Source organism: Marmota flaviventris, chromosome 16 (assembly GCF_047511675.1).
Source record: "Marmota flaviventris isolate mMarFla1 chromosome 16, mMarFla1.hap1, whole genome shotgun sequence".
NCBI classification, from domain to species: domain Eukaryota; kingdom Metazoa; phylum Chordata; class Mammalia; order Rodentia; family Sciuridae; genus Marmota; species Marmota flaviventris.
The window spans coordinates 71,698,429-71,720,427 of record NC_092513.1 but is presented as its reverse complement, the minus strand read 5'-3'; the positions used below and the strand labels follow the sequence as shown (position 1 = coordinate 71,720,427).

Sequence of the window (21,999 nt, the reverse complement as noted above, 5' to 3'; positions counted from 1 at the left end):
CACCGCATGGTTGTATCACTCTGATATTTGTTTACCAGTTGACAAGCATTTGGTTGTTTGCAGTTTGGAGATATTATGTACAATGTTGCTATGAATATTCCTGTGAAAGTATTTGTGGAGACACGTGTGTTTTGATTTAACTATTTTATTTTAATTCTTTAGTTTACTTTCTTTTTGGACATGCAGTTTTGTTTTTCTTGGGTAGATTCTGAGAATTGAAACTGCCGGGTCATGTGGTAAGTTTTTGTTGAATATTTTATAAATTTCCAAACTGATTTCTAAAAGGTCTCTAATTTTACATTCCTGCTGAAATGTGAATGGGTTTCACTTTTTCTACATCCTTGCCAAGTTTTGATATTATCTCTTTTATCAGCCATTCAACTCAAATTAAGTGGTCTCCCATTTTAGTTTTAATTTGCATTTCCCTAATGCCTGATGATGTGGAACATATTTTCATGTGCTTCATTACCATTCACAAATCTTTTATTTTTCCAAATTTAAAAAAAAATTAATTCAAAGCTCATCCAGTTTGTATATTATTATACTTATTAGTGTATATTAATTGTACTTAGACACATTCTCATTGTCAAACCCAGAAGCATCTTAATCTTAAGCATCTCTTACTCTAATAAGGTGATACTTAAAATTAACCATTGCACCAGTTTATTGATTAAATATTTAAAGGTATTATTTATGTTACAATATCTTTTGATTTCTAGAATTTCCTTTTGACTCTTTCTTGGAGTGTCCATCTGCCTGTTGACATCGCCCAGAATGTATTCATAATTATTTCAGATTCTTGATCTGAATTTTTCAAAATGCCCACTAAATCTAAGCCTGGTTTTGATGTTTGCTTTTCCTTGAAGAAATGTTGTCTGATTCTGTTTCTTCTTCTCCTTCTCCTTCCTCATCCTCTTCTTTTTTCTTCTTCATGTATACCTTGAAATTTTCTGTACAAAGTCAGATATGATGTGCTGGGTGAAAGGTTCATAAATGTGCAGTGTGATGTTTAGTGTTTATCTGGTGAGGAGTTAGGCTGTGTTTGCTGTTTGACATTGCCATGGGTGTGACAGACTGTATTTCCTCTGGTGTCTTTATTTTTGTCTCCCCTCTTGCCTGTTAGTTTCCCAGTGGATCCTTACTGATTATGGACTGAGACGGTTCCTTCCTCTCTCATTATACAGAATCCCTACTGAGGTGGTGCTGAGGTGAGCATGTGGGATAGGAAGAATTCCCTAGTCTTAGAATTAGACCTCACAGTCTCACAGGGAGCCTGTGTCCTTTGGCTAAAACCTTCATGCACTCCCAACCATGACAGGGCAGGAATGAAAGAGGGAGCAGGAGGTTGATGTTTGCCACTCCAAGTCAGTTAGATGCAGATAAAATCATAAAGATCAGCTCTGGCATGACACTCTCTCTTGTAGCAGCTTTTATAGAGTAGAACTAATACTCTGGTAATAGTGCAAAATGGTTATTTTCCCCATGCCATTGCCACAAACAGGGGTAGTGTTTGATTCTCTGGTCTAAAGCCTGAGAACCTGACAAGGCTCCTGGAGTTAGCACTCAAAGGAGTGAGGGGTCCCAGTGCTCCCATGGCCTCTCTGGAGTTCAACTCTCAAGTCTCCAGCAACTGCTCCACTGCAGTTTAGGTTTGCTCACCCAGCACTGGTGCCGGTGCCTGGCGTGTACGCCTCGGCTTCCCTTCAGGTAAACGTTGAGTCTCCAGATAAGAATGTCTCTGCAAATGTGAGGGTCACAGTTTGCCTGGGGACCTCAGTTCTCCGAGGGATCTAAGAAGAGCTGTGGATGTTCCGTTTGTCCAGCCTTCCTGTTTTGAGAGTGGGAGTGAGGACTTCCAAGCTCCTTCTGTTCCAGGCTGAAGCAGCATCTCCAACTGACCTTGGCTCACTTCTTGCCCTCCACAGCTCTTCTACAGTTGGTCTTCCAATGAGCAGTAGCCTGTGTCCTTGCACCACCTGTGAGGGTAGGGAGGCCCTGATCAAAGAATTTCAAGTCCTTCCTCCTGATAATGCTCTCCCAATAGGGCTGCTTGAAACCCTGCTCCAGGCCCACCCAGTCACTCCCTCTCTTGAAGGCAGTATCTGGAGCTCACATTTGGGACGGGTCATAAAAAGTCTCTCCTGCGTGACTGAGGCTGGGTTAGGGCAGCCTATGGGAGAGGGGGAAAAAGGCCTTCAAACTCTTTCAAAGTGGTATTGGGCTTACATTACTCTGCCACTACTTGCTTCTTATAACATCTCAAGTAGTTTCTGAACCTTATATGCTTCAGCTCACCATTCAAAATAAATGACACTGAGTACTTAAGTTGCTTCACCTAAAGAAAAACCACTTGGGCTGAAGCTGATATTTGGTGGATCTGTTATGTGGACTAGGTGTGAGTTGAGATCTCTTGGTTTAGAGTGTGAGAATGCCCACGGATCAGAGAATCTCCCAGCCCCTGTAATAGGAAAGACAATGCCCGGGTCCCCAGCACCAGCCAGCCTGAGGTTTCCATAGCACCAACAGGCCAGTGAAGGAGGTGGTACTCAGCACTGAACCACCCAAGCTCCCCTGACCCTGTGGAGAAGATGCATGGACCGCATGCTGTGCAAATAACTCATATGCAGACCACAGTTCTGAGCAGTCCTGTTGGGTGAGATCACCTGTTTTGTTGCCAGATGGAAATCTCTTGTCTTCCACCTTCCATAGAGTATGGAGCTCCAAGACCCATCAAAGATGGTGGTTATACAATCATCCAGAGTTGTACTTTAGTAGAGGTGCTCTGGCCAAAGGCCAGGATTGTACTTAAAGCTCTACAGTGTCTTCACACTGGAAAGGCCATTGCTGAGCCTTCAGAAGGTCAAAGACAGGGAAGTCCTATTGCTAATGTTCATGAGAGTTCATCCATTCTCCTGTCAGTAAGGGTCCAGGAAATTTGAGAAATATCAGGGTAGGAAACATTTACCACTGAAACCCATAAATGGTGTCCAGTTTAAGTGACCATCTGCTAAATAAAAGCTCTCCCTTTCAACAAGGGATCTGAACATTGGGGTGGGTATTGTGAGGCCTCTGGATTCCTGCTGGCTGCATCAAAACCTGTGTCCAGCATATTTTGGGGAAAGACAGCCACACTACTTTGAAACTTATTACTGGACCCCTAGTATAGGATCAGCCTCATCAACAAGGTGACACTGGGATCCAACCACAAGAGGCATGTGGACACAAGGGTAGGTGTACCCTGGACCTTAGACAACAGGTACCATGTTAATGGGTGACTGGGGTTGGGAAAGTGGACAGTGAGTCAACCCCTGTATACATGCTTGAAGCATCCTGTAGATGCAGATGAAAAGCACACCAGGTGTCAAAAAGGGGGCAGAGCTCTGAAAATCGCTGCCTTATGAGGATGAGCTTTCAGTCTGGCATCAGGGCCTCCTCTCTGCTTCTTGACCAGATTCCAGCCCCCACCACCGAAATCTGAGAGACCTCTGGCTACAGGACAGGACCCATCGTCATCCCTCAGGTCCACTGATTCCTGGCTATTCCTCCTCCAAACTCCAGGAGTGCCGCACATCTACTGAGGGGAAGCACTGCCTCCCTTACACTTGGACACCAGGTGTAAAGCCTGGCCTTCTCTGAACAATCCGGTGCTCCCCAGGGTTGGAGCAGTCAGCCATGGTAGACAGACCATGATCGCTGCTTAGAAAGCACCCTGGCTCCCCAACTTCCTCATAGTCCACCCCTATGGCAGTGCTTTCTGCCCAAGGGCCCCTTGGCTGAAGATTCCTAAGAAGACCCTTTCCTCCTCCTTCTGGAAGTCAGATGACCAAGTGGAAGGGAAAGGAGAGCACTGAGGGACAGAAGGAGCCCAAGAGGGCAGCACAGCCAGAGGAACAGGAGGATGAGTCTTTTATTTGGGCTGGTTTGCTGAACTTGGCTTTGGGAGTGGCAGATGATGGGCAGGGAAGCTGAGGAAAGGAGCTGCTTAGATCAACAGTGGACTTGAGTGAGAGAAGCTGCAGCAAGAGCCCGGGGGCCTGGGCAGAGGAAATATGTAGGGCCCTGACAGTCACCCAGGGACCTGCTGCTGTACCATGAGGATAAATGGCAGACGGAGCCAGGTCTGTGTGCACATGAGCGTGTTCCAGGGCCCGGGGCAGCCGGAAGCTCTCAGAGGCCGGGATGGAAAGTCTGTGGGAGGCGGGTCTGGCAGAGAACTCTGCTTCCTGACTTTACTGATCCAGTCAATGAAGTAGGCAACCCTGGTGAAGATGCTGGGGTAGACAGGATGCCTGCAGTCCAGGCCCCAGCTGGCCAGTCCCACCAGGACCCAGGCATTGGGGCCAGAGCAGACAAGAGGACCCCCAGAATCACCCTGAGGAAAGAGAGAGAAGAGTTAGTATGGGGGCTGAGTGGGGGCAGAAATACCAGGTGACAATGTTGGACACCCTGGGCTGCCACTGTCTGAATCAGGGCCCCAGTGAAGGCCCATCAGTTCAAGCCCCCAATGAGCGACACCAGAATGAAGCAGCAAGAAGCTGCTGAGATGATCCTCCCAGTGGAGATCATGTTTCCAAATCCATCAGTGCACAGCCCCGCTCTCTAGCCCCCGTGCCTGAGCTCCTGGTGGCCCAGGGCAGCACATATTGTGAGGCCGGGATGGACAGCTCTATGGACAGAATGGCCTAGAGCAGGCCGGGTCAGCTGACACCTCTGTGCAGACCCTGGCTCTGTGAACCCTGAGCAGCAGGGAGCACCCATACTGCCTTGTTCTTCACTGAGTATCCAACTTCCTAGAATTTTGTAGGAACAGAATCACACAAGTTGTACTCCTATTTTTATCTGGTGTTTTTCACTAAAGATTGTTTTCTTCTATTTCTTTTTCTTTTTTTCAGTCCTGAGGATGAAAAACAAGACCCTCATATGTGGCAGGCCAGTATGCTATTACAATCATTTAGCCCCGGGACAGTTATTTAGTAGTACACCTGGGTAGCTGTGTGCACCATAGTTTATTCCTGTTTATTGCTGAGTAGTGCACTAGTGTAGGGATATTCCTTAGTTTATTTGTTCATTAGCCTGCTACTGATCTTTTAACTTTTTCTTAGTTTTGAATTATTACCCAAGAAACCTGCTGTGAATTGTCTTGTAATCATATAGATGTCTTTCTTGGACATCTACATGTCTTGCTTTCACTTCTCCTGGGTAAATACCTAACATTACTATGTCTGGGTTGTATGGTAAAAGTGTATGCAGCTTTTTACAAAATTGTTTTCAAAATATTTGCACCAGATTACAATGCTACCATTCAGGTATGTTGAGGGTTCCAGTTGCTTCACATCCTTGTCAACAATTGACGTGGCCAGTCGTTTGAATTCAGCCATCTAATTAATGTGTAGAGGCATCTCACTGGTGTTTGAGTTTGTATTTCTCCAGTGCCTGACAATATTGAGAGGTTTTTTTATTTGCTTGTTTGACATCTAATTGAACTCTCTGGTAAAGGGTTTATTTCAATCTTTTCAAATCTTTCCAATTTGAAATAATGTAGGATTAGGCTAGATTTGCAGGATACTATAGAGGATCTACATACCCTGCACCTAGCTTCCTCTAGTGTTAACATCTTACATAACCATGGTACAAATACTTAAACCAAGGAAGTAGAGATGGTACAATATTATTAAATAAATATTCAGATTTCACTATGTACAAATATCCCTATTCTTTTTTAAAATTTTTTTCTTAGTTGTAGTTGGACACAATATGTTTATTTTCTTAATTTTTATGTGGTGCTGAGGATCAAACCCAGCTCCTCACACACGCTAGGTGAGCACTCTACACTGAGCCTCAGCCCCCAAATATCCCTATTCTATTCCAAGATCCAATCCAGGATCCCATATTATCTTTAAATACCAAGTTTTATTAACCTTCTTCAGTCTCATTCATTCCTTCTTTTCTATGACATTGGCATTTTTGTATACTACCAACCAGATATTAATATTATTTTTATTACCAGGGACTGAATCCATGGGCTTTTCACGACTGTTCCACATCCACACTTTCTTTTATTTTTAATATGAAAACAGTCTCCCTAAGTTGCAAAATGTCTCACTAAATTGCTGAGGCTTGGCATGAATTTGCAGTCAACCTCCTGAGCCACTGGGCTTACAGGTGTACTCCAACACACCAGGTGACCAGATGCCCCCCAATTATGGCTTACCCTTTATTTTTTGATGATTAGACAGCTGATATGAACTTACAATAAAAACCCTGGGTACAAATATAATGTTAAAATACAGAATAAAGCCAACTGTAAATCCTGTCTGCAGAAAATTCAGAATCAATTCCAAAGACTAAAAGGAAATCTGCTGGTTAGGGACAAGAAGGGAATGGAGAGTTGTGGGGAGGGCCGGTAACAGGTTGCATCAACGTCAGAAAAATCATCATGCTGTACACTTACAAATAACTCATCCTGTGTATATGCTACACATCAAAGTTTAAAACAGGCAACTAAAATGGATACTGTCGAGGGTCCTCACAGCAGACAGCTTTGTGCTGGGATGGGCTGAGGAAGGTGCTGGTCTGAAGGAAGGCTGATGAGGGATGGAGCCCACAGAAAATATGTAGAAGGAAGGAAGTTTGGGGTCTCCACAAAGACAGTTGAGGCCAACACAGGCCCTCCAGGGGAAACTGAGGCCAACAGAACAGGCAAGAGAGCAGCTGAGCCCGACCTTACTTACTTGGCAGATGGCCTTTCCTGTTGAGAAGTCCCCCACACACAGCATCTCCTCCTGCACAGAGTAGTTCCTGCCTTCTCCAGGTGTTTGCCCATAGAAGGTATTGCAGATCGTGCTATTCATAAGACTCACCTTAGCTTCCTGGAGAGAGTAGGGCGGTAACAATGGCTCTGTGAAAATGAGAAGGAGGTGAGTGACATGCACTGTGCCTTAGCAAAGAAACCCAGACGACTCAGAACCCCCACTCTGCCTGACACTCACCCCTACTCTCAAGCATGGGTTTCAAACCTTGGTTCAGTCTTCCATGCTAAGCACCCCACCTTTTTCTCAAAGCTGTCCACATACTTAGCCTATTCCTCCAACAACAGAACAACCTTTCCTATTCTACAAAGTGGCAAATCCCACTAATCACGTGACTCCACTCCCTGGAGTTCAGCAACCATTCACTCACCCACCTATCCTCTCATGAACCATTCAGTCTACTCTCTACCCATCCATTACTAACCTTTTTGCCATCTCTTTATCCACTGACCTGCCCACCCACACGTCCACTCATTCACCCATTCCTCCATCCATCTACCCATCTTCCCACACTCATTCTTCCATCTACTCCCATCAGTCTCTCCATTCTTTCTTGCTTCTCCCCATCCACTAACACATACAGCCACCCATCCACCAACTTCACCCATCCATCCATCCATCCAATCATCTTCCCATCCAATTCCACATTCATCCTCCCATCTGTCAATCCATTCATCCATCCTCTCACCCAATCACTTATCTATTCACTTGTCCTTGTATAGGGCATCACGTGGGGACCTGAGTAGAAGTACACAGGATGGAAAATGGGAGAGAAATTTGGAGTCAACAGGCAGGAAACAGTGATTTACTGTGCCAGGGTGGAAAAGAGCAGTGGAGTTCCTACCAGGTGCCTTGGGACACTGTCTGGAACATTAAAACAAGACTTGGATCTTGCCTTCAAGGAAGAACCAGAATGTGTTTGTACACATATGTATGCTGGGGGCTGGCCATCCCATGACTAGGGAGTGTTCCTAACACTGGGTGGGCAGGTATTAGGCTTGTGGGCAGAGCACTCACTGAAGACATGTTCTGTCCAAAACACTTATAGCACCTCTGTTGAGAGACACAGAACCAAATGCTGACCCCATGGATAATTACAAACTTGTACTGTTCTTTCTTTTATTGAAAGTACACCAGAAGCATTTCCCTCGAGCCATAAACAATCCTTTCTTTATTAAATCATCCAGGCATAAGCCTTTGTCTATAATTCTCTTCTTTCAATCTGACAAGGCAACACAAAATCCCAAAGCTTTCTCCATTATGCAGTTCACATGACAAGAATGTGAAGTGGACAGGATAAGAGCTAGGTGAGCTCACAGACATTAACCATTCATAAGTTGGGATCACTCTGACTTCATCATGCAGGCTCTGGGGTCAGATGCCACATGTGACTTACCACTTTTCCCAAGCACCTTTCCAAGGATTCTCAAAGGCCTGTGTGTTTAAAGTTTGGCCCCAACCCGTGACACTACTGGGAGGTGCTGGAACCTTTAAGGAATGGGGTGTACAGGAGGAGGGTAGGTCACTGGAGGTGTGCCCTTAAAGGGGATGTCAGGAACCCAGCCCCTCCTATGGCTCTCTGCTTCCTGAGCAGCACTGCTCCATAACTTGCTCAGGATGTAACGTCATCCCCATGTAACATCATAAACCATGAATCACAATAAGCCTTTCCTCTTTTTCAGTAATTATCTCAGGCAAGTTTGTTTTCTTTGTTTTTACAGTGATGGAAAGCCAACTAACAACCTGGAATGGGACAGCCCCCGGGAACAGCTTTGGAGTTCATTCAAGTCATCCCAAACCTTGGCTGATTAAACACTCAAATCAAAAGCCACCAAGACTCAAACAACCCAGATTCTTGATTCCAGTTGTTAAGGATCCCCGGATATTCAGGGACTGGGCCACATGGAACTCTGAAGCATAGAATCATACATTTTCAGAACTGAAAGGGATGTAGCACTTGCCCAGTCCTCATCTGAGAGAGCATGGAAATGAGGTACAGGGGGGTCAAGTCCAGGGGCTTCAGAAACCAGCCTGGGCCTCTTGCCTGGCTGAGCCACCCCTCTCATGTTGCCCTGATCCTCCTCCTGTCCTTCATTTCCCTTCCTGCCTCTCCCAGGCCCCCTCACTCTTCTCGGAGAGCCTTCCCCAGCCAGTTATCCAACAGGACGTTTGACTGGGCAACTGCATGTCTGCACATGGGAGGCAGACAGGAACCACGTAGGGTGTGAAGTTCACAGGCAGGTGCAGCTGCAACATGGCAATGTCACTCCCGAAGACATAGAGCTTCTCAAAGTCTGGATGGGTGATAATCTGGTTCACGAGCATCTTCTGGGTGCGCTGGGTGTGCTGGTACAGCTGGGTGTTCCCCAGGAGGACCTCATAGTCCTGTGGTGCCTGGGATGTGCTGGAGGAGGAAGGGCCCATTATCAGCATCGTCTCTGATTCTGGGGCCCCCACTCTTCCTGCATCCGCATCCCACTGCCCACCCTGCTCTGGACCCCTCCTCCCTGCCCTGATTCCAGGCAGCTTTGTCTCCTCCCTTCTAACACTCAGGAGCCTTCTCCCTCCAGGTTGATGAACACTCAACTCACAACCTCAGGACGCAGGGCTTCCCACCACCTCCTAGAACTGGAGGAGCTGAGAATCCTGGTGCTGGAAGGGCACTAAGGGGTGCCTCAGATCAAACCCTCTTACTTTCCTAGGGGGAGCTCTGGATCATTACAGTGTTATGGCTCGGATCTTAAATGACTCCCATAGGTTCATGTGCAAAAGGCTTGGGTGCTGGCCTGTGGCACTATCAGAAGATGGCAGAACCTTTAAGCAGCAGAGCCTAGGAATTGGTGGTGTGCTCTGGACGTGATGTTGGGACCATGTCCCCACATTTGCTTCCTTGCTGCCATGAAGTGAAAAGGACTCCTCCACCATGTGCGCCTGCTGTGGTGTACTGTTCTCCCACAGGCCTCCTACAAGCAATGTGTCCAAGTTACATGTAACAGAGGTACAAACCTGTGAAACCAGGACATAAAATAAATTTCCTCTTTATAACTTGGTTTTCCCAGGTATTTTGTCTTAGTTACAAAAAGCTGACACATACATCAGATGTCTCTTCCAATGTCTACCTCTGACATATCCCTAGGCCTAAAAACTCTACTGCCACTCCCTAAGGGTTTCTATTCCACTAGGTGGTAAGTGTTCACATCAAATTTCTTATGCAAAGAAAAAGTGCCCAAAATTGCAGCTTTCTTTTGTTTTGAAGAGAATCAAGAGACTTCATGGCTTTGTTCACACAGCTCTCTAGCCGGGAGGCCTCCTACCCACTCCATGGAACTAATTCCTCTTTGATGGCAGTCCCTAAGGTTCCTCCTTACCGCCCCCTATGTTATAGAATCTCTCTCGACCCCTTCCCTCAGTTCAGCCCTCTTTGCCTATGTCTATGAATTTATTGCTGATATGGAGGCAAAGTCTACGAAAGCCTACTGAAAACCTTAGAATTCTAATATTTGATGAGTGATGTGTGTCATGAGAAGGTCTTCCTAAAGTTTTTTATAATGAGCTAAAGCAAAAATTTTAAGATGTTAGCAGACCACGGCTCAGCTGTTGACTAGCATGGCACAGGCTGGCCAAGGTCCCGGGAAACAGGAGACTCTGACCAACCCTACCCAGTGCAGAGAGACCAGGAGGAGCTTCTTCAACTAAGTTTCAATGAAGGTGCAGCTAACAAAGGGCATGCATCCACAAAGGGTCAGTCCCTGTGGTCACCGTCAGAAAGCAGAGCACATCAGTAATTGAGGGAGTGGTTCTTGCTGGTGGTGTCAGTTGACGTTTCCCTAGGGCGCTGTGACTTCTTCCCCTAGAAGCCAGGCCTTGTCCTCTCATCAGGCCACCTACTCAGGAAGACCATGGCCATGCTGGGGACCAGTCCAAACTCACTGTCCAGCATCATTCATGGGAGGAGAAAGAAGCTGTCTAAAAAAATAACACTATTTCCAGGCTTACTTCTAGAAACCTGTTTAAAGGCACAGGGAGACCAAGAGCCAAAAGCATCCCTCCATCCAAATGAGTCAAGAGGGCCCAAAGCTGTTAAGAGGCACTTGATAAAAAATTGTGCCCCTGCCTGTGATGCTCATGGCTGCCACAAATGCCTCACAGTACTCGAGCCTTTTGTTTCCATACAGGTCCACCCTGATGATTCCACCCTGTAGTGTTGTGGCTCTAGATGACTCCACCCTTTGGGGCCCTTCAGTGGTCCCCAGTCTGATGCCCAAGGAGCCCCTCCCCTGCCTGTGCCTATGGATAAAGACTGTGGGTATCTGGAAGGACACTGTGCATGCCTGAGTTCACCTTTTTAGTTCAAATAGGATCCCTTCCCCATCTCCTGATGCAGACAGTCCCTCTACCACTTCCCCTTCTGCCACAGCATGAGTCCTAATGAAGGCTCTTAGGGATGGGTAGAGTTGATGTTCATGACTCTCATCTCAACTGGAGCAGGTCAAGTTGGTTGCACTGAAAACTGGCAAACTGGGCAGGTCAACCTGAGGGTGGTGAGCACAGAGAGTGACCCAGAGCAGTGGAGAGCTACAGGAGCTGCTAGGTCTGGCCATCAGATGATCTCCAGGGAAGTGTTGGAAATGGCTGGCTACTGCTCCCAGGAAAGCAACAGGAGAGCTGCTACCACTAGAAGCTGAGGGTCACTGACGTTCAACTTCAGGGCTGTTAACACTAAGATCTGAGAGCCACCAATCTGTCCTCAGACCTCAGAGCTGCCAACACCAAGGGAGATGTGCTTTGGCTCTTCGTGATTCCTCTTCATGCCTGGCCCTCAGATGATTGGTAAGAGAGATGTTTAAGGGACACAGACCATGACCCTTGCACAGAGACAAGATCCCCTAAACCAAGTGACCCCTTTTCAATGGGGTGATGAGTGGGGTTCTGGGAGCTTGTTGGCTCTTTTCTCCCAGGACCAGTGGAAGGACCAGCCTCAATCCAGAGGCAAGACCCAGTGGACAGACACTTGTGCACCCTGGTGCGTGGCATCTCCAGTTACCTCCTCCTCTCAGTTCTCACTGCATGATGCTACACAGACTCTATGGCAGAAGCAGCAGCCTGAGAAGAGTTTTCCTGCAAATCTGCCTTTATTCCCAGTGACACAAGGCCAACAAGGTCCAACCTCCCTCCAGGCTTGAACATCCCGCCCCCTCCCTCTCAGTAGCCTCCCTCTGCCCTCCCCTTCCCAATCCCCTTCCCTTCCCTGTCCTGAGGACTAGCAGGAATTGTCCCGAGTGAGGAGGAACTCTTGGTGTGCAGAATGAAACAAGGGTGAGACCTCGCCTGAGGGGCAGCCACCCCAGAGGCCACCCACCAGCCCTACTGTTCATAGAGCCTCCTTTTCTTCTTCGAGTTGCCTGGTGCCTTGCACTTCCTCTTCTGAGGCTGTGAGGTTCGAACCTGCTTCAGATGCAGGTCTTTCCCTCCAGTGACCTCCAGGGGAGGCCTGGGGCAAGGCATCTTTTCCACTTTGCGGGAGCGTCCAGTGAGAGCGCTCTTCTTGGACATGGCAGCTGGAGGAGGATGGGGGAGGAGGCTGCCTGTCTGGGCAGGTGGGGCCTGGGGTGCTTGGTCTCCTGAGCAGAGGGGTTCCATGCGAGGGCCCTGGCTCTGGCACAGAGCCCAGGGCAGCAGACGGTGCTGGGAGACTAGGAGGAAGTCCAGGCATTGGAGGCCATCATCTACACTGAAGCCATTGGCTGTCTCATGTGGCCCTCCAGAAGAAGTGGCTCCTCTGTGACCACCAGCACCTTTCCCCCTCAGGTTTGGGGAGGAGGATTTGTGGTCCTGGGGTGGATGGTTGGACTGGATGGCCCCCAGTGAAGGAGACACTTGACAGCTCGGGAGGATAGCAGTGTCCTTTGGACCCAGCAGTTCTGGCTCTGTGGCCCTGCGCCTCTTCACGTCCTGGGAAGCCACCTCCGGGGGCCAGTTCTGCGTGCAGACCCCGTGGTCAGTGCAGTGTCTACGTTTCTCTGCTCCTTGGCTGGCAGCTGCCTCGGAAGCTCTTGGGTCCTGTTGGGACATAACATGACCTTGGGGCACCTGCAGAGGTGCCTCTCCACCATCTACAGGAGATGGGCACTGGCTAAGTCTTCTTTATGCATGATGAGGGCCAGAGGGACCAGGGACCATCATATTTCCATGGGAGGTGAGAAGTGGAGCTGACACCCGTCTTGGTCTCAGAGAGACAAACTGAGCCTCTGCTGGCCACCCTGCTGGGCTTCCTTTCAGCTTGATACCCTGAGCCTGTCATGACTCTTCTTCTCCTTCCTTTTTTCCCCCACCCACATCCTCTGTCCTGGAGCATTCACACTCAAGAAGCCATGTGTCACAGGCAGGATAGGGATAGACAAGTTCCTGTGTGCCATGTGAGTAGGGTCCTGTACATTTCTCATCTACCTGCTATTCCTTGGTTTCCTGTTCACCTCTGGCCACTTCCTTTCCTGTCTACTTGTCTCCTGATCTTCCAGGTAATCCTGTCTGCTTTATCCACTTGGTGTCCATCTCCAAGTCCCAGTTATCCTGGTGTCTCTAATTCCATATTCTACCTGGTGCCCCTTTTTCCTTGTCTACCATTTGTTTCTCCCCAACCCCTGGTGTTCTTTGTGTCCCTACACTTGTTTATCAGATGTTTCTGCCTTTCTCTTTTTTTAAAAAATATTTTTTAGTTGTCAATGTACCTTTATCTTATTTATTTGTGGTGCTGAGAATCGAACCCAGTGCCTCACACATGCTAGAGAAGCGCTCTGCCCCTGAGCTACAACCCCAGCCCTCCCTGCCCATCTTTTATAACTGGTGTACCTCCTGCCCCTGGTCTACTGGGAGACCCTCCTTCCCTCCTCTACCTGGTTAGGGATAAGTCCTTCTTCCTGCTCCAACTGTTTTGTTATGTCCACGATATTTATATATGATTTGGAGGAAAGTAATTCTTCCAAGAAGTGGGGGTTAATCATGGTTTCCATCTAGGAGGAGAAAGAAGAGATTGTGAGTGACCTTGGGGAGAAAATGGCCCCAAGTCAGGAAGACTTCTAGGAGAACAGGAGGCAAAGGTGACCCCATCTTGGTCCATACCACAGGGTTAATAAATCCCATCCACTAGCTACACACATGTATACAAGCGCATGTGTGCACACACACACACATGAACACAATACTGAGAATCTAAGCTATGAAGCTCAATTCTATGGGTCCTAAAACCTTGTAGAGAGCAAGATTGTATGCCCAGCCCACCTTGTTGACAAAGCCCTCATCAATGTAGCTCAGGAGACTTGGATCTGGATATAAATCATCCTCCGTTGGCTGATGCTCCAGTCCTTCCTCTCCCAAGTTTGCAGCAATACCTTCTATAGACAAGTGAAACGGCTCCCACGTGGCAATGTTGGTAGGCCCGACTAGCTCATCCAGGATGTCCATGAGCTCTTGGATGACTTCAGGTGGGATCTCCTCTGGCACCTTGGTCTCACACATCTTAGTCTCTGGTGCCTTGCGTTTGGCTGGTACTGAGTGGGCACACTGTGCCTTAGGGGTGGTCTTTCTGGAGTTGCACACTAGGACAAGGAGTACCAGAACAGTGCATGGATGGGGGATCCACCTTTATGCCAAACACTTGGTAGTAGGCAGGCTTAACCTGGTCTACCATGCACTACGACAACCATAGGAGGACCCAAGAGAGATAACAGTGCACCAGGCGCAACATCTAGGTGAGTCACGTGGGAGGAAATTTGGAGCCACTGATATACCATGCATTCTGCCCAGCCAGACTCAAGTCATGGGCACATGGTATGTTGGTTCTTTGGAAAGGCAGGGAGAAAGGGGAGCTATGTACTTGGCACAGTCAATACGCAGTTCAACAAAATGGGTAGCATGGATCTCAGGTGCTAGAGGCTGTTCTTGAAATACTGAATGCCCCATGCTGAAGGTAAAGTTCTTATTGGGGACAACAACTTGCCTTGGCCCTTGGCACACTTTGGACACCATCAGGGGTTTCTGTGGAAAAGCAGGGGCCCTACCTGGTTGTTGCACAGCCTTAGGGGCTGGGGGCCTTGGAAAATCCCTCCTTAGAGATACAGAAGGAGGTTGGCACTGGAAGACCCCTGACAGCTGCATCCTTGGATCCTCCATCTCCTCTGCAGCTTCAAACTCCATGTACCTAGGTGGGGTTTGGGTAACGGAGGCACTGGCTGAACTGAGGAGCAGGTCAGCCATACCAGGTAGATATGAGACAAGCTGAGAGACCTATATACCAGGCAGTTACTAGCCCCATACCCGGGGGAGCTGAGGGCAGGGATGTGGAACTATGTTCTGGAGTGGGCTGGACCAGTCCCAGGAGGGAGCTGCTACACAGGAAGAACCACAGTTCTGGGGAAACACTGAATCAGCCAGCACCTGAAGGGAATCAGATCTGAGGGACCCAGGTAGGGCCCCTTGCTGACCCTTGTTTCAGATCTCTCCTGTTTCTGCCAGGAACCACACAGACCAGGTAAGTGCCAGAAGCTGGTAGGGATGTGATTTATATCAGGGAACACCAGGTGTCCTGATCCAATTCAGGGACACTGAGGCTGGGACCATGAGCCCTGGAAGGATCACTTGGGAGACCAAGGGACAGGAGAGGTCATGTGAAAATGGAAGCTAAATGAGAACATTGGTTGCTTCCAATGAGGGTGGGTACTTTTTCTTCTCTTCACTTGTTAGAATGGCAGGGATTATATAGAGAAAGGGCAGTAAAGTCCAGGGATATGTCCTCAGGGCATCTGAGGTGCTGGATGCCCCTGACCATGCACTCTCCACTGCCACCCTCTTCTGGAACATCAGGTTGAAGTAGTGGCCATTTTCATGACCTCATGTAGTCCCTACTCTGTAAACAGGTGCCAGTTCCCAGACAGGTGGCCTAGGTAAGGCTAGTGGGACTTTTTCCCTCTGCAGAGCCAACAAAGCTGCTCCCCATCTTGACCCTGAATCTCAAGGCAGAGTTGGAATCAGGAACATTAAGGCTGAAGTTTCTGGGATTGTTGCAGAGAGAATGCCCAGGCCTAGAGGGAGCCACTATCTGGAGAGCCAGATGCCTTGGAACCAATATTTAGATAGGAGACAGGCCCTATCAGACCCTGCTGTGCAAACCATGATCCTCCAGCACTCAGGTCCGGGCCCTGAAACCTGACTCACTTTTCTGCAGTCTCATAGAAGGCCACCCGGTCAAAGTTGCTAGTGCGCTGCCATTCCTGCACACCCTTCCACAGGGCCTCCTCCATGCTTATGGTGGGCTCCAGTTCAGAGAGAGTCCGAAGCACTGGGCTGGAATTCATTGGGATCAGTCACGGTGCACAAGGTCACCCTCCATTCTCATCTTCCCAAATTTCCCTCCTACCTTTGTTATATCTGCCCCATCATATTCCTCTCAAAGCATTTGTATTTAGAATCCAGGACACTGTTCCTTATGCCAAACATTAACACCAAGGTCTGCACTGGCCTTGGGATTTTTCAGTGGTATGGTGTACTAGGTGCTCAATGACTTTTTATCCTCCCAAATCCACCTGTTGAAGTCGTAACCCCCAATATGGTGGTATCTGGAGGCAGGCTTTAGTGCTTAGAGGGTTAGATGAGATGCTGAGGGTGGGGCTTCATGATGGCATTCACTAATTCCTGGAGAAGACAGAGCCCTCATGGGACTCTGGGTCAGGCACTTTTTATCTGAGACTCCAAACTCCAGAACTCTGAGAAATGAATCTCTAGGGTTTCATCTACCCAGTCTATGGTGTTCAGTATGGCAGCCCAAGCTCACCAAGACCATGCAAAGAGTGGCCTGGGAGCAGGGTTACATACTGGGGCAAAGATGAACATCCCCATCCGGAATCCAAAGTCAGCTCCCCCATGAGTGCCACATCATCACAGGATCTTTATTGGGGTTTCAGGACAATGTGTGTGGGTGTGTGCAGTGTTCACCCTTGGGGCCAGGACCACTAAACCCACTTCTGCTGGTGATGTCCTTTGTCTGGGAACAATCAGGTCCATGGAGGAAGGTAAAATTACTAGGGAAGGAACCATCTTATGGAGTGAGACAAATCCTGGCTCATGTTACCCCAAGAACCTCCTCTGACTTTGGGATCTCCATGTGATGGAAACAAAGATTGCTGAACTCACAGGGCTGTGATGGGCACCTGAGATAAGGCACATTTTCTCCCCTGGTGAGAGGTGCATATAGCTGGGAATGTTGGCCTCTCAGCTTGTCCCCCACCCTCAGGACTTCCCTTCCAGTTCTCTACATCCCAGCCTCCTTGTCCATCCCATGCTTTTCCTAATCTTAGAGTTCCAGAGGGTGGTCTGGGTCCATGGGGAGATCACTTACATGAGGAAGCAAGAAAGTGCTTCCACATCTAGAGTCTGAGGAAGGTGCCTGCGGACCAAGGTCTTGAAACGCTGCCAGCGCCTGAAATCTTCATAGTTGCTCTGAGGTCCACTGGAGTCATCTGGTGGCACTGCAGCCTGGAAGGTGGGCAGTGCGCCCTCCCCATACTCTGTACCTGGCCATTGGCAGGCATTCATTGGGAAGATGATGGGGGCCAGGTCTGTAAATGGTGGTGGTGCTGGGGGACTAAGGCCCAGGTGACAGTTGCCCCCATAGTTCTGGATTCCCCCACTGGCTGAAGCAGGCACAGTGGTCCTTAGGCCAGAAGGTGCCACGAGGAATGGACCAGGATGCTCCACACCCCCACAGAAGGCCCCTGAGGGGTTGAGGGGTGCCTGAGTGTGGGCAATGTTATGAATATGAGGAGGCCCTTCTGGCCTCAGTTGTGGCCCACGTTGTCCAAAGGTGGACAGCCCCGGCACATATGGTTGTCCAGGGTAAGCGGACAGCACCAGAGGGTTACCCTGGGAGATGGGTGCAGTCACCCGTGGTGCCAGGGGCGGCTCCCAGAATGGCTGGTGTGTTGGCACAGGGGCAGCTGGAAGAAAGGGCAGGCCCCGGAACTCAGACATGTGGACACCAGGATTGAAGTTCATGTCTGGTCTCTGGGATGCAGATGCTGTGGAGGCAAAGCAAAGGGGAGAATGGAGGAGGGGAAGTGGCAGCAGGATTGAGGTCCCCCAGTTTCTTATTCAGTGGGAATCTGAGGACAAATGCTCACAGCTCAGGGCCCTGTGGGCAGGCAAATTGTGCAGTTTCCAAATGTCCCTGAGTGAGCATTGGTGTCATAGTTCTACCCAGAGAAAACTGTTTCCCAGGACACCAGGACTCCCTGAAGGCTGTCAGTGGACTGTGATCCCTCAGCTTTCCCTGCCTCTGAGAGGGCCCTTGTGCATCCTTTGCAGACAATCATTAGCCTCCTAAGTGACTCCCTAGAAATGGATCAATTTGACTCTCTCAGTGGCACCATGCCCCTCCTCATGCTCACCAACAGGAAAGGGATCTTCTCGAGGGCAGATGCAGGTACTCCAGGGTTATTTGTGAAGGTGACAGGCTCTAAAGGTTATTGCCCCATCACCTCCTCAGCCTTCCTTTTGCTAATACTCCTTGTATACCCCTCCACTTCTTTCCTAGGTCTCCACAAACAAACAAAAAACACCTGATTTAGATCTCTGCCTAGCTAGAGGCTGAGGAATCCTGAAGTTCACCCTGCCCAGCATGTGGGTGCTTCTCCTAGCACTTCCCACAGTAAACACTAATGGGGCAACAGAGTCTGGTCAGCCATGTCCCCAGTGTTCATTGGTCCCTGCCATGACATAGGAAGCTCTGTTCCCAGGGAAGAGGTCTTTGTGATAGACACTGAGTTCCCGAGATCCTCTCCTGCCCTGACCAGCAGTGGCTGCTGAGGTTCATGGAAGGTGATGGGATTGTGAGCAGTGGGGCTTTCAAGAGATTTTCACAGCCACTGGTCATGTTATTACTGGGCCTGGGAATTGGGGCCATTCTGAGGTCCTTTTCCTTTTAGCTCCCAATCACAGAATGACGGTGTCACAGAGAACCAGGTCTGCACCAGCTGCCAGGTGTGGCCGGGTTGTCTGGAGCACATCTCTGTTCACTAGTGTAGTCAAGGAATGTGAGGTCCACTACACTTCCACACTTGCACATGTTGATCAGGACCCCTGCCTAACTTCAAGTGACAATATGAGTAGGGCCCCTTCCTAACTGGGTGCTATTCTCTTTCCTCTCTTGAAAAGAACCCAGTCATCTTCAAACCTGATCCTTGAAAAAAGAAGGACACCTCACATGTGTTCATGGAGTACTGAACAAGGAAGATGAGAGAAGTCTTCCTGCCAACATGAAATAAAGGGCTGAGGCTACCCCACAGAGAAGGGCCAACACCAAGAAGCTCTGAAAGAACTCCTCTTTCCATGAAAGTGATAACAATTCAGAAGACCTCACAGGGGCCCAAATCTATGTTGGTGGAAGTTTTCTGGGTTCTCTGACCTTTAGGAATCAAGAACACCAACTGTCTGAATGGAAGGAGAAGTTTTTCTGGGCAGGAAGTTGGCGAGGTGCCCTGGGCTGTGGCAGTCGGAGTGCCCTGCAGCCTCACCCACAGAGAGTATATCACACTGCATTTGTGGTCATTGAGAATCCCACTGGGCAGTTTTCTAACTAAGAACACTTCTCAACACTGCCCAGTTATCATCTGAGACTCTCGGTCAATCCCCTCAGAATGACATCCCAGGTAGCTTCCCTGTGTCTGAAGAATGGACACAGGGTTCAGCATCTGGACTCCAGGGAGCTGTAACTGACCACCACTGTGACACCATCTGTGACTGCCTAAAAAATCATGCCGTGATCTGTGTCCATTTTATAAGGAATCAATCCCTTGGCCTCTCTCTTTTCTGTTGAACCAGTATAATTCCCCTGAGTAGCCTGGACCTGGTCTTAGGAGCCCTCCTTCCCATTAGCAGTATCAGTCTTCCTGGGGCTTCCTGGGCCATGTCAAGTGCATCCTCTAAGGCTCTTTCCTTCCCTTACTTCTGCTCAGTGAGTTGCCCACAGGGGAAGTACTCCATTCTAACTCCCAAGGGTTTTCGGGGTGACTGGCCCTCAGATAACAAGCCCCTGACCCTCCAGGCTCACCTCCTCCCAAAGTTCAGGATACTGGTCACAGTGTCTCACAGTCTCCACAGTGGGAAACGGGAAACAGGACCCAGAGAGTGACCTGTCTGTAACAGATGCTCAGGGTCCAACTGAGCCAAGCTGGGCAAAGTTTAAATGTAAACCCCAGTGGAATGTTGGACCCAGACATTCTGCAGGGGGGAGGGGCCAAGGGGAGCTGGCCTGGGTGGGGGCTGGGCAGACATTCCATGAAGAGCTCTGGCAGGTATAGAAGAACCTCGAGTTCCCTTCAGGCAATTCAGTGGTGACACAAGTGGTGTGTGCCTCTGGGTCATTTTGAAGTATTTTCTCAAATGTATGGCAGAGTGGTGAGAGCCATGGCTCTCATGAGCCACACAGTCACGGGTCTGAACAGCCCATACTCTAAACTGGAGGGTATGGATTGCATTTTATGTATAAATTGGTTTTTTTCATCCCATCCCCTATCAGCAAAACAGACTCTTGGGTGTTCCTGAAATATTCCACACCTTATTATAAGTCTTTACAATGAATGGGGGAGGGGGCAAACTAAGAAGAAGCTTCTTTCACTCTTTATGTAGTTATTCCCCACATTGATGTCAGTGATGAAATAGCTGGTGGGGCTTTATTTTTTAAACTAGTGATATAAAATATGCAGTGTAGAAAAACTGTCTTTTCATTCCACAATCAGTTTGTTTTTAGTAGTTTCTTATACTGAATGATGGAGTTCAGATTCTCAAAGCAAGCTTTATTTGTAGACCTAGGTCGAATTGGGGCCTTGCATACTCTTGGTCAGCACTTTGCCATTGAGCTTCAGCATTACCCCATCAGTCTTGCACTGCTTCACACTGCTCATATAATCACACTAGTCAAATGCAATTTGTGCAAAGTGGCCATGGGAAGGAGCATTGAAACGTCCTTTTGTCCTACCATCTGACCTTTACTCTTGTAAAGTCCTGAACTCATATTGATTGCTGAAGGGAAAAAAATTAAAAACACTGTGAACATGGATGTCCTTGTCATCAGGAACACTGGCGGAATGCTAAAGGCCCTGCCTCCTGTAATGCCTTTCCGTCCTAGGACCTTGGCAGCATCACATGTGACATGTCTTCCACATTGTCCTTTGGAAAGCAACGGTACTAATTATCTAAATTTCCAGAAAGAGAATCAAAGGATTGGTTTTTTTTGTTTGTTTGTTTGTTTTGGGGCAATGCATTTCAGGGTCAATGGGATCCTTGGTACACATTTGAAAAGTTCAGGCTAAAAGTATGCCATGGAGTAGAAAAGGAAGAGGATACATTTGGTGTGTGTGCAAATTGATCAACATTGCCGAGTCTTCATCAAACATATGAGAAAAACTGTCAAAGAGAACATTTGGGCATCTGTATATAGTGGGAGGGCTGTCCGTATGCAAAAATATGCTCAGTAGGCAAAATCAAGGAATGGGGTTTTCAGAGTGTTACCCAGACCTATAATTCTTGGAACCTACAGCTGGACTAGGAGGAGAGCACAAACTGATGTTCGTGGGGAAGGGGGTATAAACACTGGGCCCAAATGGGGAGCCAGTGCTTCAGGGTAGAGAGCTTCCAAGGGCTGCACAGGGCGGTCTCTAATTTATAACATGAAAATCACTTTGTCATTTCAGATGCTCTGGCTGAAAGAAGGGCCAGCCCAGAGGCTCTGGAGAGGAGCCGCCTTGCTGCAGACACCTGGCAGGCTTCCCGACCCACTTGGTGCTCCCGCAGGGGGTCCCTCCTGCACCCCTCGCGCATGCGCACGTGGTTGGCTGGAAGCGCGCGCTCCCAGGCTGCCCCAACTGCTCCAGCTTCCGTTGGGGCTCCAGCGGGGCAAGGCGTAGGCGCGAGCGCGGACGGCGGGTTCCCAACGGCCGGCAGGACTCCCATGGCGGCGTCCAGACTCAGTCCGGTAGGCCCGAGGTACTGGACCCGCGAACCTCTCCCGTCCCCAGTGTGTCCCTGCCTGGTCCTCTGGCCCCTGCGCCTCGCCGGGCAGCCCGGGCGCCGGCCTCGCCTCCCCTGGGACGTGGGCCGCCCGCACCAGGCCCGGAAGTGAGGGGCGCGTCGGCCAGTGAGG

At 48.9% G+C, this 21,999-nt stretch overlaps 2 protein-coding genes across 2 annotated transcripts; both read right to left on the bottom strand.

Moving 5' to 3' along the window:
- Positions 1–4,066: 4,066 nt before the first annotated feature.
- LOC139702174 (putative serine protease 47) lies at positions 4,067–9,242 on the bottom strand. The gene is made up of 3 exons (XM_071602613.1): positions 8,936–9,242; positions 6,732–6,898; positions 4,067–4,372 (listed from the first exon to the last, which is right to left on the bottom strand). Exons 1-3 carry the CDS (start codon positions 9,240–9,242, stop codon positions 4,067–4,069), a joined length of 780 nt encoding a protein of 259 aa, XP_071458714.1.
- A 2,931-nt stretch (positions 9,243–12,173) lies between these two features.
- Positions 12,174–21,809, bottom strand: LOC114104763 (NUT family member 2G). The gene is made up of 7 exons (XM_071602612.1): positions 21,636–21,809; positions 20,692–20,770; positions 17,200–17,878; positions 16,020–16,148; positions 14,867–15,006; positions 14,088–14,404; positions 12,174–12,869 (listed from the first exon to the last, which is right to left on the bottom strand). Exons 1-7 carry the CDS (start codon positions 21,807–21,809, stop codon positions 12,174–12,176), a joined length of 2,214 nt encoding a protein of 737 aa, XP_071458713.1.
- Between the last annotated feature and the right edge of the window lie 190 nt (positions 21,810–21,999).